General features: G+C 37.8%; 1 protein-coding gene across 1 annotated transcript; it reads left to right on the top strand.

Annotated features, from left to right (window-relative positions):
* The first annotated feature begins 3,869 nt into the window (after positions 1–3,869).
* On the top strand, positions 3,870–12,686 carry SRP9 (signal recognition particle 9). Its single transcript, XM_037822884.1, has 3 exons — positions 3,870–4,096; positions 7,899–7,967; positions 11,487–12,686. The coding sequence occupies exons 1-3, from the start codon at positions 4,025–4,027 to the stop codon at positions 11,604–11,606; spliced, it is 261 nt and encodes an 86-aa protein (XP_037678812.1). The 5' UTR covers positions 3,870–4,024; the 3' UTR covers positions 11,607–12,686.
* Positions 12,687–16,745: the final 4,059 nt, after the last annotated feature.

The following is a 16,745-nucleotide window of genomic DNA, read 5'->3' as shown; positions in this document are numbered from 1 at the left end:
TTTCCTTCCCTCCCTGTTCAGGACACTGGGCAAACCGGTTTCTTGGTTGGCTTCTCTTACGAGCTTTGTTTTACCTTGACTGTTTTGCACTGAATCTATGAAACCTGGGAAGGTACAAGGGGAACAATGTCTTCTTTGACTCCTGGCATATAGTAGTTTCAATAAATATTTGATACATGAAAATAAACATAATGGCACACATTCCTGGCATGCCAGTCGCACTTTGTACTATTATTATGATTATTAATGTAGGAATCCATTAAGAACTCACACCTGTTCCTAGTCTAGAAAGGCTTTGACATTTTTTTAGAAGACAACTGAGGAAAACAAAGAGGCATAAAAGGCTTCAATCATAAGAAAGTAATTCAAAACAAACAGTCAATTCTCTTTATCTTAAAAACAACCACAGACTTCCTCCTCTTGCCTGACTCTGCAGACCTTTGGGAGAAGAAAGGGAACTGGAGGCAAGGGGAAGGAAAAATGGATACATACACTGCAGAATCTTGTGGATCAGACTGTTCTCTCCCTTGCCGGGACATGTTTTCTGTCTTCAATTATAGGTATTGGTGAACCTGCCTTATTATCTCTACCCTGTTATCTCTATTAGCTAGTAAGATACTTTGCCCAGCACAATGACACCATGCAAAAGGTGTTCAACAAATAGTTACTGAATTCCTGGCAATCAAATATAGTATATGAATGGGTAATAATTTGCCAATGGCAATAATAAAATAAAGTTAAAAGGAGACATTACACTATTGCTTAGAAATTGCTAAGATTTGTTGAGAAATTCTTGTCATCTCCCAAATTCCAACTCTAGGGTTAGTGCAGATCTGGCAGACATTCAGACATAGGAATCAGAAGCTCAGGGGAGATGTCCAAAATAAGTAGAAATCCAGAAGTCACGCTGCATAGAGGTGGTAGTTAAAACCAAAATGATATCACCCAGGGAGGTCTATAGAGGGTGAAAATCAAAGACCAAGCCTGATACCTCTGGAACCCAATGCAGAAGGTCTAGTGGAGGCAAGGAGGACATGACAGATGACAGAGCCAGACAGAAAAAGTCAGAGAGGTAAAAGAGGAGCAAGGAAGAATGGAATAAAAAAAGCCAGAGGCCTGGAAAGTTCTAAGGATGAGAGGGTGGCCAATGGCCTCAAATGCAAGAAAGGATTGAGAGGTTATCTGCTTGATTGGGCAATACGTAAGTCAGTGGTAACCTAGTGAGAGTAGCTGGTGACCTCGTGAAAGCAGCTTCAGTTGCAGGGTGGGGCGGGAATGCCGTGGGAAACAGACTGTGGTGGCAATGGGAGTGACTGGGAGGCTAGGATATGGAAACAATCATGGGAGGCAACCAATGTAGGGGAAAGCACAAAGGCTTTTGGCTTTAATCCAGCATCCAGGTTCTCCTTCACCAATCCAGATTCTGTATTGCCATGAGTCACATTTTTAAAATTCAAAATGAATCATAACATTCCCTGCTGTGGTTAACATCTGCAGGCTTGCCATTGGCTAGACAGTCAAAAGCAAAGCCTGGTGCCAATCTACCTGTTTAGTGTAAAGTATTTCTCCATGCTTGGTTTCTTCTTTACCCGTGAAGGAGTGTGCAGAACAGTCCACAATCCTTTTCCAAAATCCTTGGAGTCACATGTGTTTTGGAATTCACAACATGCAAGATTCCAGAAAGGTAATCTGGTACACATGCTGTGTAGAACATAATACCACAAGTAGAGACCAGACTCCACACTGAAATCAAACACACTAGGTGGGTAAATAAAAACTACAAACAACCTTATGAGAGGTCAGGTCAAGTTTTCCACCAAAGGAGTTACCAAAATACTTTTGTTTGTCAGAGCTTTCCAGATTTTAGGAATTGTGATATGGGCTTGTGGACCACCGTGATGAGGTTGTTTTGTGGTTCAAATGAGATATGTGTGTGAAAATGAAGCAGAAAGGATAACCACAAAGGCAGCAGAGGCCCTTCTCTTCTTGACTAGGAATGGAATTTTACTTATTCTGACATTGTGTATGTGAGCAATTTATAAAGGACATTCTCTGATATGTGGAAGCCATTTCTCCATTGCTGGAAAGGAATAACCTAGTTTAAAGGATTCATCCACGTACAGCTGGGGACATTTGAATGATCAAGAGCAGTTTCCTTAACTTCCTCGTCATCTTGATTTCTCTCTGTCTTTCAGGGCTGGGCTGGGCTGGGCTAAACTGCGTGATGCTGGAACTCACAATGATGGGGATCCTTACAATAGAAATCACTTTTTTCCTGCCATTTTCTAGGCTGTGAGCTCTGTGAGGGCAGAGACGAGGTCTGTCTTGTTCACCAGGAGTCTCCAATGTCTAGTGCAGCTCCTGGTGCCTGCCCAGAATGGGCACTTGATACATATTTTGCTGACTGAAATGAAATTGGTTGTTCTGGTTTGCTAATGCTGCCATTAGGCAAAATACCAGAAACGGATTGGCTTTTATAAAGGGGGTTTATTTGGTTACAAAGTTACAGTCCTAAGGCCAAAAAGTGTCCAAACTAAGGCATCAACAACAGGGTACCTTCAGTGAAGGATGGCCGATGGACTCCGGAAAACCTCTGTCAGCTGGGAAGGCACGTGGCTGGCGTCTGCTCCTGGGTTCCGGTTTCAAAATGGCTTTCTCCCAGGATGTTTCTTGCTCATCAAACAGCTGAACTCATCACCTTCCCCAGCCCCCAAACCTATTCTTCTTCCTTTTTTCCCCTGTATCAATCAATGGCACCACTACCTCCACTGGCCTGGGAGTCATCCTATACTCTTTTCTCCCCTGCATATCCCACATATGATCATTCACTAAGTTAACCTCCAATCTGTGTCTTCCTCTTCATCCCTAAGCTACTGCCTTAATTCAGACGCATGGCCTCTTATGCCTGAATTACTGCAATAGCCCCTAAGAGGTCTCCCATTCTCCAGGCTTGCATCATTTCGATTCAGTCTTAAGGTGCAAGTGTGGTCTTATTACTCCCTTCAATGGAAAAGTAAAACTAATTTATAGTAGCAGAAAGCGGATCAGTGATTGTCTGGGGCCCTATGTGGGAGTGGGGTAATTGAATATAAAGAAGCAGGAGAAAACTTTTTGGAGATAAGAAATGTTCTATATCTTGACTGCTGTGTTGGTTACATGGATATATACATTTGTCAAAATGCATAGAACTGTTCTCTTAAAATAGGTGCGTTTTACTGTATTAAAGAAAAAAAAAACCTTTCAATGGCACCCCATTGCCTGGAGGTTCAAATTTCTTTGCCTGGCATAAACGATAATATGGCTTCTTATTTTCCCCCTCCCCCTAAACGCCATTCGTATTAAATGCATTGCAGATCTAAAATTGGCCTACAAGTCCTTGCCCCACTCCTTGCCCACCTGTTGAACAGCCGGCCCGCTTTCCAAGCTTTAGTTCATTCATCTCCTCTATGAGCCTCCCCACTGACCCACAAGTCATCATTCCTCCTTTGTGTTCCACTAATCCAGCATACATTCTATCATATAAAGTTCTCAGTCGTACTCTTGTGTTTACGTCTTCTCCTCCTTCACCAGGCTGTGGGTGTGACGGCTGAACCCTGTAGTTTCCTTTCCTGTATCTCCAGAGCCTATCACAGCGCCACTCAAACTTTGTTGAAGGAACCCGGGCTTTACAATTGCACTCCAGACCAGAGGGCAGCGGGACAGACGCCGCTCCTCCAGTCCTACAGGCGGCGCTGCGGAAACGGCCTCCTCCTTGCTCTCGGCTTCTCTGGGCCAGCTCCCAGAACCCCATGCTCGAGGTAGCACCTCCTCCCTGGCAACATCCTTCCTGCTCATTGGGCGAGGGTCCTCGAGGCTGTCCAATGGAGTGAGGCGTTGATGCGAGAAGGCGCCACCATCTTTGGGCCACCGGGGACCCCGGAGTCTGGTGGCTGCGGAACGTAGGTGGGTAGGTGTGCGAGGTTACGACACCTCCGGTCTCGCGGCTTTGCCTCTCTTCCCCCATCCCCTTCCACCCCGAGCCAAGATGCCGCAGTACCAAACCTGGGAGGAGTTCAGCCGCGCGGCCGAGAAACTCTACCTCGCCGACCCTATGAAGGTAAATCACGGGTGGGGAGCTCTTCCGGGCGGTGCTCGGGCTCCAGCCCCGGGTCAAGATGTCTTCTTCCCTGCCGTCCTCTCGGCCTCTCTCAGCATCTCCAGCACCCGAAGAGACGGTAGGGATGAGCGGACACCCAGGCCCCGCCGAAGCCTAATTGTTCCTGCTGCCTCCTGTCTTTCCTCTCTAATCCGCCGTCCTACAGAGGCCCTGAAATATGCAAAATTCAGGGTCATTTTAGTGCTCTAGGCAGCCCTGCATTCTGCCTCCTGCCTCCCCTCTCTCCAATCGCTGAATTTCCTTTATCCTTTTGGTTGGTTTACTTGTCTCTAAGGCCAGGGCTCCTCCCCCTACAGCTTTGGCCTCCTTTTCCTTAGTTGTCTTGGGGCTCTTTTCCCTTACTCCCTAGACGTAAGGCCACCTACCTCATATATATAAAAGGGCGATGAAGCTTTGCTGCAGCTGTTCAGACATTTTTTGAAAGATCCCTGTTCGGAGGCATCCACAGCCTTAGCACGGTGATTGTTTTGGAGAGCAGTGGCCTTTTGAGAATGTGAGAATGCTTACGCCCTTCCACAGAAAAATGCACTTATGTATAAATGTTTGCAAACAATTTTCGGGAGTTCTCGGACCCCTGAGATCCATTCATGGATTCCACAAGGATTATGAGAAATGGATGCTAGAGGTTCGTTCACTATTAAAAAGTAAAGAAGTCCAAGTGATGGGAGTTAAACATTTAGATTTCTTCATTTTTCTTTCTCTTTGAAGTTATTTATTTTGTTGTCATATCTCAGAATTATTTAAGGCAGTTAATTGAAAGTACTGCTGCTTCTTAGAGATCAACTTTTTTGAAGGGATTTTATACTGAAAACCTTAGACTTGGTTCTACGTAATACCTTTGTATTTTCTGTCTATTGTAATGCCATACATAGACCATTCACATTGGGCTTTGTGGGAGAACAAAGGTGAGTAAGATTCAGCCCCAACCCTCCAGGAGCTGGTATTGTTGGAGAATGTTATAGATACACAGTGTTGTGAATATATGTCCTCAGAGAAAAAGGAAATTAAAAGCAGTTAATATGTCTAAAAAAACAGGGGCTCAGTATTTATCATGTGAGACTTTTAATGATCATTAGATAACATGAGATATGCTTTAAATGTATACAGTGGACTGCAAGCATGTAAGACTGTTTACTGGGAGCATCAGATTTAACTGTGCAGCAGACATGTTGATGATATGATTGAAACGTGTATTAGACCCATTAAAAGACCTAGATTAGTAATAAGAACCATAAAACAGTTCCACATTTTAAAGTAAAATGACACAACAAATGGCAAAGTGATTTCTATGTTTTTGGAATTGAGTACTTTGTTTATGACACTGGTGATTTCTCGCTCTTTTGTTCATAAAGCCATTTGTCTTCATTCAAGCAGTGTATTCTCAGAGTACACATAGAGGATTCTTGTTCTGAAATTCCTCCCTGTGTACTACAAATATTTGAAAAGACAGTAAAGAATGTACAAACTCATATCAAGTGATTGTTTTTTAAGGATGTTATGGTAGGGAAGATGAAAAGAAAATGGTAGTTACAGAGCATCACCATGAACAAAGCATGTCTAGAATAGGTAGGAGAAGGAGAACCTTTTATTTCTTTACCCAGTCAAAAAAGTGCAGTGGTCTAAAAAAACTGCATCCTCATGATAGCCTTCTACTGGGTTTTGAGTGTAATCTTTTGATGGGGAGGATGAGGAATGAGTGTGTTTGGGGGAGAGGGGAGAAGGACAGTGACTACCAGTTTTATTGAGTGCCTTCTTTATATGACAGGCACTTTGCATATATTCTCTTTATATGACCAGTGACGACAACCCATTGAAATAGAAGTTAATCCCTTTTGTGTATGAATAAACAGTCTTAGATACATTAAATCATTTGCCTAGTCTCTAAGAGATTAAGCAAAAAAAAAAAAAATGAGACCAGGTCTCTGAACCCCAAGTCTGTGATGTTTCTACCAGTCCATGCTGCCAGAGCTAAAGAAGAAAGGAAGTTTTGGCAGAACTCTTTGTAATTTGTTTTCCAAAATTCTATCCTATCTCCTCCCACGTTGAACCTGTTGATAATACCTATCATCTTTTAACATTTCCACTTGGCGTTTTTCTAATCAAAGATGCTTTTAGTGCAGGATTGCTATAATAACCTTTTAATTGGCCTGTCTGCTTTTTTAATCCCTTTTTCACCATCCCACCAGAACTGTCTAAAGAACAAAAGTTGAATTCTCTCAGTCTTCTGCTCAAAAACTGGTTATTCATTGATTACTAGATAAAGCCCAGACCCTCAGTCCACAATTGACCTTCTCTCCAGTCTTTCTGGCTTTGTCTCCTGCAATTTCCACAATCTCAAGTCTCATGAAACTACAGAATTCATCATATCTTTGTTCAGACTACTTCTTCAGCCTTTCTCCTATCTTCTATCAAAAAGGAATGGAAAAAAAATTCATTTTCCAAGGCCACCTCCATGAAGCCTTTTTTTACGCATCTCCTTTCCCCCGTCTAAATTACCTGTTTTCTGCATTTTCTCTGTTTATGTCTTCATAGGACTTATATTTCATTCTGTTTTGTGTTTTAGTTGTTTTAGTTGGTTGAATTCAAAGTTCCTAAGAAGGCAAGACCTTTGACTTCTTTTTTCTCTTCATGCATTTGAGACAGTAACTTAGGTGCTACCTAAATTACAAAATAGACCACTCAGAGCATCACATACCTTTTAACTGCTCTCATTTCTACTAGTGACACTATGAGAATTCTTTTGAGAGCTAAAATATTACATAGTTGTCATACTTAGTAAATGTTTAAGTTTCAGTTTCCCTTTGATGCTGGAGAATTAAATTTTTGTAAATATGTAAAACTTAATTTAATAGATTAATTAATAGGATCAGTTAGATGTTCTTAAGATAATTAACTAGTTATTATTTTTGTATCTACTTAAATATTTGGTGAGTTTCCTTTCCTTCCTCACCAATATGGGTCTTATTGGGTGGCATGACATTTTTCTGCAATCCCAGGAAAGCAAAGAGCATAATGGGAAAAGCTGCAGGTTACAGTTTTATTAGCCCTTTTATTTAGTTTCCAGAATTGTCTTAGAGGCTTCTGATACTGTACTGTAACCATTTTAAAATTATGTCCCGTTTGGGCTTATAGATACTTAGCAGTATTTAAAACAGCTAGATAATCCAGAATTACTTCTCAAGACAGAATTCTGCCTTAATGTAATAATGCAATATGTTGTGCCTTCATGAGACACCCATGATTTTGATGGATACTTTATTCAGAATTTACCGCCTAAGAGCTTGGTCTGGTGGAAAGTGTGAACTGCACTGCAACACTGTTTCCTGAAGAATGGATTTAGACTTTTTGTTAGCCATTTCTGCACTTTTTTTCCTTCTGTCATTCCTCTGTGGCTAGGTGTGTTGGTAAATATATTCTTACTGGCAAGAATTGCCAAGCCACCTTATAGTCTCACAGATATTCCCTGAATATGGTTGTGTTTGGGCATTTTCAGTTCATCTCTTTTCAAACTGCCTGCCAATACAAGGTCCAACTTTTTGTTTAAGTCTTTATAAAGAAAGAAATTGTAGCAACAGGAATGAACTAAAATGCTGTTTACTACTACATTTCAATAATAAGTTTACAGTAAAGGTGCCTTTAGATGTTTCATCTTAATTCTAAAGGGATCTTTTTAGCCCACCTGAAGACTGTTTATGAGAAGTGTCATGTCTTCATTGTTTCTAAATGTGTATTTTTATTTCAGGCACGTGTGGTTCTCAAATATAGGCATTCTGATGGAAGTCTGTGTATTAAAGTAACAGATGATTTAGTTGTAAGTATACATTTTTATTTGTTGCATACTTTCAGATTTGTTTGAGTTAAACATTTGGTTGGAATTATTTACATAGAATTTATGCAGATTATCCATTAGGATGCTTATTTTGTATTTCATTCCAAGGTCAGGAGCCTCATTCTAAAAGCTGTTATTTATAAGTTCCTGGAAAATAATATCACTTGCTTCATTAATCCAGACCTAGATGTAAGGATGTAAAGGTTTCATTATTGGTGTGTGAGAAGTCAATGATAGAATTTGAACACAAAGTTACAAGCTTTAGAGTTGTATCTTTCTCTTTCCCTGAACTGCTCACTCTTGTCACTTCTTCACATTCCATTCATTCCTTAACCCTTTGCCATCTGGTTTCTATAGGCAGTATTCTGCTGAATCTGTGCTTTGGGAGGTCAGCAGCAGCCCCTTGATTTTCAAATCTAGTGGTCATCAGTTCATATCTTATTTGGCCTCCTTACTGCTTTCAATACAGAAAACAATTCTTACGGAAATTATTACTTTGGCACCTTTGCTCCATTTTATCTTGCTTTTCTTTTTCTACATTTCTGTCGTTTCATTCTTCTTTACTATTTCTTTAATGTGTACCCATAAATGTTGGTTTCCTTCAGGATTCTGTCCTTGTTTGTCTTTTCATACCACTTGCTGTGGAGCAATCCATTCACAGTGATCGAGTCTATTAACTGCTTGTATCCAGGTCTGTATCTCTGTTTTAATATTTGTATCTTTTTGCTCATATTTTTCTTCTGAATTCCTGACTAGCTCTTGGTTGAGTATCCTTACCTCACATACCCCTGAAAATTAACATGTCCAGAATGGAACTCATCATCTCTTCTCAATCTGGCTCCTTGTCCTGTTTTCTAGCTCGGTTGTACTGTCATCCACCTGATCAGAAACCTGGGGATCATGTTTGGTCCCTTTCTTTTCCTCATTCTCATGTCCACTATTCCTTCATTTGAAAAACTTGTATCGATCCCCTCATATATACCATGCTCTTTGTTAGATGTTTGGAATTACTAATTTGGTCGTCATTGTTTTTTGTTTCCTGTTATGTCCTTTCCATCTTCACTATTAAGTTTCACTCTCTTAGGTTTAGGATCTCATCATCACTTGTCTGGACTATTAAAATAGTCTCCCAAGTATGTCTCTGCTTCCAGTTCATCCTTCCGTCCATCCTGCACTGCTGCCAGAGTGATTTCTAAAACTTCAAATTTGATTGTTATTCCCCTGCTTAAAAATCTTTAGTAGCTCCTCATCACCCATAATGTAAATTCCACCCTCACATCTCTTCTAATCTCCATCCTTATTCCATGTCCTTTAATATACCTTGCTGTTTTAGGCCTCTGCTTTTGAACATTCTAATTCTTCCTTTGGAATGTGGAATCCCATCCCAATGGGAGTGCTGTTTTAAAACCTACCTCAAGAGGATTTCTTCTCTTTTCTTTTTGGCTGTTTTTGTGCCATGTCACAATTGTTTTTTCACATTTTTTTTTTCTAATAGACTGTGAGCTTCAGGAGAACAGAAATAATTCAGTAATAGTCTTACCAGTATTCCCAGTGCCTAGCATGATGTCTTGATCCAGAGAGTAGTCAGTAAACATTTTTTGATAGATTAACTCTTTTAAAAATTTTAAAGTGTGTGATATTAAAAATTGCTTTTTGTCTTTGGTTGTGTATTATACTGTATTTGTGTTCAAGGTTCCATTATGGGGTTGCACAAAGTCATTATCTTTTAGTGACTATCATGTCTTCCAAGAATTTGGTGAAGGAAATGCGAAGATGTGAAGAGGCAGAGTAAATTGAAGTGTTGTATGTCAAGAGATTGGAATCCTTTTACTAGCATTTTGGCTTTGGAAACCTGTGTCACAATTTCTAAACTGTAAAGTGTCGTAGTGATAGTCTACTTACCTTATTATTGGGTTGTTGTAGCAAGTATGTGAAACACCTAGAATTAGTGCCTGCCACTTACTGGATTTCAGTAAATGTATTCTTGAATCTTGAGCATTCACATTAAGAAAAATTATAATTGTGATTGTGAGAGAATGAATAGGTTTGTCTCCTGAGGAGAAACTAATATATTTCCCTTTTCAAAAATAGGGAAAAAACATAGAATTGATTGGAATACTGAAGATTTTGTCCTCGTTAATGATTAAACATAGTTAAGAATCCATGGTAGGTGGTATTGGAAAAAACTTTATTTATATTGCTGATCCTGTGGACAGGATGGAAATATGAAAAATATTTTATTCCCTTTCTTAAAATTACTGAGAATTAGTCCATATCTAGAAGAAACCAAAGATGCAATCACACCTATAAAAATCTGTTTTCTAATGGATCTTTTAAAGAAAAGTTTGTACTGCTCTTTCTAATTACCACATTTTAATAGCAATAATTCTTTCAGAAAACTCAGTCTTAAGCTTCTTTTGTTTTTATCACCATGTGGCTTTGACTTCTATAATCTCATTTATGTATAATTTTTCTAATCCCATTACTGATTTATAACATTGCCTTTTATGGATCTACAATCTTTTTCTGTCATAAACAAGTGAGAAGGTGTATACTTCTCTCATAGCACATATACTAAAATCAAATGATGGAAGTCTGTATGGCCTCTTTATAAGATTGCTACACAAGTTGGTACAATGTGTGGATAAAAACAAAGTACTTTTAAAGGTTGAATGAGTTCAGATCAGTTGGGCATGATGAGGTTGAGGTCCAGATTACTTAAATTGATAAATATTATTGCAGGATCATTAGTTCCTGCTGTTTAAAACTCATGGGAACCTTTAAGTTGGGGTAAAAAAGGTAAAAAACTAGGTCTCTTTTACAAAATAAAGAAAGCATCTTCCAGCTTAAGTTTGATGGTTTTGAAGTTCCTACAACAAATGGTCTTATGACCAACCATAAGCAGATCTTAAGTATTTATCTAATGAAGAAATTGACTTACAGCAAGGAAGAATTTGATTAGCTGTTAGCTTTTAACAATTTAGTTTTAAAAATTATAAATCAAGATTAAATTCATCTGGTTTAATTTAGGTGTTGACCAGCTATAAATAGGGGATTCTAGCTTTTTTTTCATTGTCATTATTAAATACCCAATTTTACAAATAGGAAAAGTGTATCCTAAGATTTCTATGCTTTTTCCATTATAATTTGATTTCTTATGACCAGATACCAAGGGGAAAAAATATCTTAATTCTAAGCTTGAGTTCTAATCACACCACAGTAGGGTTTTTTCATATTACATAACTGGTCAGTTTTGAGATTCTTCTGATAAAACTCATGTAGTTTTTTATTCACAACAGTGACATTTAAAATACTATATTTAATAAATGTAATTGTTAGAGGCCTGGAAATTTGCGTATAGTTTTCTTAGAATAGCATCCAGAGAGAATAGAGCAAAATAGTGGTAGGATAGATGCTAAAATTTTCCCCAACTATATTATTTTCTGCATTGTCGATATCTAGTTTTACATAGTTAATGTGCACTTTTAAAATTTCTGACAGTGTTTGGTGTATAGAACAGACCAAGCTCAAGATGTAAAGAAGATTGAGAAATTCCACAGTCAACTAATGCGACTTATGGTAGCCAAGGAATCCCGCAGTGTTGCCATGGAAACTGACTGAATGGTTTGAAATGAAGACTGTCATGTTCTTAGGAAGTAAATAGATAATCTTTTGAATTTGAGGAAGTGTTGGGACAGAAAATACTTTATGTAACTAAGTGGGATATTCAAAGGCCGAGAGATCATTTTTTAATGTTTACTTTAGAGAGCTAGGAATGTAAATACTTTCAGTTAGAAAGCCTCTATTTATTTTTGGAAATTAAACATGAAATACATCTATCTTAGAAACTTTGTGCAGATAATTTGATGTTAGGCAAAATATATAATTATTTCTTTGGTAAATTTGTATCAGTAATTTGAGAAAGAAGTTAAGAGAAGCCAATCTTCCTTAATTTACTTCATCTGTCTTTAAAAGAAAATTAAATGTAGCCATTTTACTGGATCGATAATTCTTTTGGAGCATAAAAATCTGTGCTGTTGATGACCAGTAAGTAGATAATATGGTAACTGGGATTAACTATGCATAGTAATACACTTAATTAAGTATAGTAGTGTAGTCTCAATTATATCTAAAGGAATTTATGAATTACAAGTATTCCTTTACCTTAAACTTTCCAGATTTAAACTGTATTTTTGACTGTAAGGTATTTGTAGTATCCTTAGCACACTGAACTGTAATTTATTTGAAACCAGTTTTCAGTGATCAGAAATAACTGCAATTACTTTGAATACATGAACTGAATGATGGTCACTAATGACTGAAATCACCATGTTACAGAAATATTTACTACGTATATCCTGTCTATAATTTCTCAGAAGGGCTAAGGATTATTTGAACTGTTAAATCTTTGCATACCTCTGTAACACCCCTGCCCATTTTCTTTTTATTTAACCAAGATGTTAAGCATAAACTGTTATGATATTAGTTGATATTTATCTTGTATTTGTAACTTGGGTTTTGCCACCTAAATGTAATTTTCACATGTTGATTACGCAAGAGTAAAATGAAGGCACTATACATTAAAATATTTTTTATTAGGAATTTGTCATGTTGAGCAACATTTTATGTACAGTTCCATTGGCCATTATTATGAATTTTGGAATGTTTCAAAGAGGTCAGCAAATAAAATATTATATGAATATATATTGTTTCTGTTGAAGTTTTTAACTTCTCAAGAATTACTGATTTCTTGACTGGGAATACTGTATTCATTTAGTCTAAAGTGATCCTCATGATAACTGAAAGTAAAAAAATTTTTTGGTTTTTTGTTTGTCAGTACTTACTGTCTGACTTATTCTGAGCTGTATGTTGATGACATCAAATAGTGTAGCCCCCCCACCCCCAAATTAGTTGAAATAGAAGGTAAATCACTGGGTTTCTTTTGACCTTTTTCTTTCTCATTTATACCTTCCACTTTTTAACATTACTTTGTAAAGATGTCCTAGAAGAGAGGGACTGCTCTATTTGGTATTTGGGGTCTTTGAGTCATTGTTATTTATAGTAGAGTGATTAATAGCAAAGTTCCCAGTCAGTCTACCTGGGTTGGAATCCTGGCTCCATTACTTCCTAACTCGGTGATCATACACAACATACTGCTCTAAGTCTCCATTTTCTTCTCCGAAAATTGGAGTAATATTAGTATCTTCCTCATAGGACTGTTAGGAGGATTAGATGACGTAATCCATTTTAAACTCTTAGCACAGTGCCTGGACATGGTAAGGCTCAATAAATGGTAGCTATTATTCATACTATTGTTGTTATGATTATTATTTCAGGGGAAAGGGGTAAATAACCATATGTGTTTTCTCATAATATTAATTAGGAGGACTAATTATAAAATTATTGCATCTCTTAAAGACCAGAGTAAACATAAAACACCAAATTATAATCTATTAATATCACTGTGCTCTATACCTGAGTATTATCTTCTATCTGGAAATAGTTTTGGACACTATAATCACACTTCCATGGACTTTTTTACAAACTTCTGTGATGTATTTGATCAAATGCTGCTGACACTAAGGTAAATCTGAATAAAATCACTATTTAATTGTAATTCTCGGTACACAGTTAGTTTGAATAATTACATTTTGTTCCTCATAAAGACCTACTCTCCTTAGTGCCCAGAGCTGTTAAACACCTAGCCTGCCAATTTGTGTCTTAAAAATCATAAAAACTCTTACTCAAATCTCCAAGTCATTGATTAGAGGAAGTGTTAGCAGTATTTTATAGCTGTATCTTCTGTTACTCTCAGAAAGATCTCACATCAACAACCATATGATTATATAGTCTTGAAAGTATTCTAAAACTAATTCAAAATGAGTAAAGTGTAAAAATTAATTGCCCAAGAACAATAAGTGAGAGTTGTCCTATCCTTTCTCTACCTACCAAAAATGAAAAAGAAAACCAAATCCCTAGGTAGTGTTTGTTGCACCGCTGTTGTTTGCCTCTCTTACTAAATGCCTTGTGGTAGCAATGGCAGTGTCATACTATATACTATTCCTCTTAAAAACCAGAAGAAATGTCCCTCTAGTCCTACAGTTAAAATTTATAGTAATGTGAGAAGAAAGGCAAAATATTTCATTCCCCTTTCTTACATTAAAAGTGCTAGTTGGACTAGTTCCAGGAGATGGAGTAAGCATGCTCTGCCTTTGCTCTCCCACTGAAGACAGCTATGAGCCTTAAGCAGCTGTTTGAAGATTGAAAATAGTAGCAGGTGGTTTGGGGAAAAGTCTAGAATCTGAAGTATAACCAAGCCAGTGATGAGCCATTTGTCTCCCTTTGGTATCCCTAGCATGAACTCAATACACTGGAAACCTGAAAGTGAGTACTGGGTGCAGACAGAGTGCTAGGAGAGGCCCTCTAGTTCTGCTTCATGGAGTGGAAAAGGAACTTAAAATGCTCCAACAGAATGGAGAAATCCCTTCTCTCTCTCTAACCCTCTCCCTCTCCTGTGTTTTGTTTTGCTGCACTCCCCCCCCCCCCCCCCCAAGTAAGCCTGTGGTGGTGGCAGTGTCAACTATGGGCAGTGGGAGCCTACAGGAGTCAAAACTGAAGGAGAGTACCCTTCCTCTCAGCTTAGTATAGCTATAGTTCCGAGGGTGAGGCCAACCCATTGCTTTTATTCTCCCTATCCTCCAGTCATTTGACTTGGGGTGCATTTGTCATTGCAAAAGCACAGGGTAACTGAAGAATCAGCCTTCCCTACATAGGAGCAAAAGAAGGAACCAGAAAGTTCCAGGGAGATTGCAGAGGAAGGAACTCAGAAAGTGACCCCATAAAGTTGTTTTTTGAACTACTTACTGAGTTTACCCCCAGGTTGCACATATGTATGGATCTGATCCTATTTAGCATACCGAAGATTTTGAGAACTGAACTAAAGATAGACCACCACTCAGAACCCAACTGGCAACTGGGAGGCATACACACAGGATTGACCCACATAGCACATTTTCAAAGTTGAACTGACATTGGAATCAGCCCACAGAAGGCAGGTTGGGACTTGAGTCCTGAACCTAATCAAGTTCACTACCTGCTGAAACAAACAAAACCAACATTCTCCATAGAATTTAAATAAGAACTAACATTTAATCACATTATATCCAAGTCATCAAGGATACAATCCTTAACATATGAAGAAACAGAAAAATCTTAGTTCACATGGGAAAAGACAACAGATACCAGCAACGAGTTGTCACAGATGTTGGGATTATCTGACAAAGACATTAAAACAGCTGTTTTATAAAAGTGTCGGCAAGTAATCATGGGCAGTCTTGAAACCAATGGAAAGAACAAAGTCTCTGCAAAGAAACACAAGATACAAAGAAGAGCCAAAAGGACATTTTAGAACTGAAACACAATAACCAAAATTTAAAACTCACTGAATGGTCTCAATAGTATAATGGAGATGATTTAAGAGTCAATGAATTTGAACATACACCTAAAGAATTTATCTAATCTGAACAACATGGAAAAGATTGGGATTGGGGGTGGGGGAGATGAACACCACTGCAGAGACTTGGGATAATAACAAAGGTCTAACATTTGTGTTATCAGAGTACCAGAAGAAGAGAAAATGTGCTGAAAAGATATTTGCAGAAATAATGGCTTAAGAACTTTCCAAATTTAGTGAAAAGCATAAATGTACAGATTCAAGAAGGTCAGTTAATTCCAAACAAGATAAATCCAAAGAATTCTGTGGCCAGACACAGCATGATGAAACTGTTGAATACTAAAGACAATGATCTTGAAAGTAGCCAGAGAAAAATACCACCTTACTTACAGGGAAATAAACTATATAAATGATGGATTTCCCATCAGAAACCAAAGAGGCCAGAAGGAAGTGGCACAACATTTCTAAAATGCTGGGGGAAAAACTGTCAACCCAGAATTCTATATCCAGTGAAAATAGCCTTCAGGAATGAAAGTGAAAAACCATTGTCAGATGAAGGAAAGCAAAGAGAATCATTACCAGAAAACCTGGACTAAAAGAATTTTAAAAGAAATTCTTCAGACAGAAGGAAAATGAAACCATAAGGAAAAATGGAGCATTCAGGAATGATTGAAGAGCAAAAGAAATGGTAATTATGTGGATAAAAAGAACATACTATTCTCTTTGAGTTCTTTAAAAATGTTTGACAATTGACATAAAAAATTGTAACATTAATGCAGTTTTCAGTGTATATAGATGTAATATGGGACATCAATAACAAATGGGGAAGGTAAACATTTCTACATTCTGCTTAAAGTACTAAAATTGATTCTAAGTAGACTGAGAAGCTGAGTATGTATATTCTAAACCCTAAGGCAATACTAAAAAACTATGCAAAGAAATATAGTAAAAAGCACATAAATAAAATAGAATACTAAAAATGTTTAATGCAAAAAAAAAAAAAAAAAAAAAAAGGCAGGAAAACGGAAACAGGGATGGAAAATAGAGGAAACAAAATAGAAAACAAAAAATAGTAGACCTAAATGCAGATGTACTGATGCTTAGATGAAATGCAAATTGTGTAAGTACACAGAGATTATCAGAATGAATTTAAAAATGTGAGCCAACTATATGCTTACTAAAAGGAACTCACTTCAAATATATTGAATACATGTAAGGTAAGAGAAGGATGGGCATTCTGATCAACCAAGATGGTGGCATAAGAACCTCCAGGGTGCCATTCACCCATAGACTCTTTGAATAAGTAG

The sequence above is a fragment of the Choloepus didactylus genome, chromosome 2, assembly GCF_015220235.1.
Source record: "Choloepus didactylus isolate mChoDid1 chromosome 2, mChoDid1.pri, whole genome shotgun sequence".
Taxonomy (NCBI): domain Eukaryota; kingdom Metazoa; phylum Chordata; class Mammalia; order Pilosa; family Megalonychidae; genus Choloepus; species Choloepus didactylus.
This window is presented reverse-complemented; position numbering and strand designations above follow the sequence as displayed.

What these genes read in the sequence shown, in the direction of transcription:
- SRP9 (XM_037822884.1), top strand. Translation starts at nt 4,025, where the DNA reads ATGCCGCAGTACCAAACCTGGGAGGAGTTCAGCCGCGCGGCCGAGAAA. An exon ending in ACCTCGCCGACCCTATGAAG is followed by an intron (nt 4,097 to 7,898) that starts GTAAATCACGGG and finishes TTTTTATTTCAG; the next exon opens with GCACGTGTGGTTCTCAAATA. An exon ending in AAGTAACAGATGATTTAGTT is followed by an intron (nt 7,968 to 11,486) that starts GTAAGTATACAT and finishes AATTTCTGACAG; the next exon opens with TGTTTGGTGTATAGAACAGA.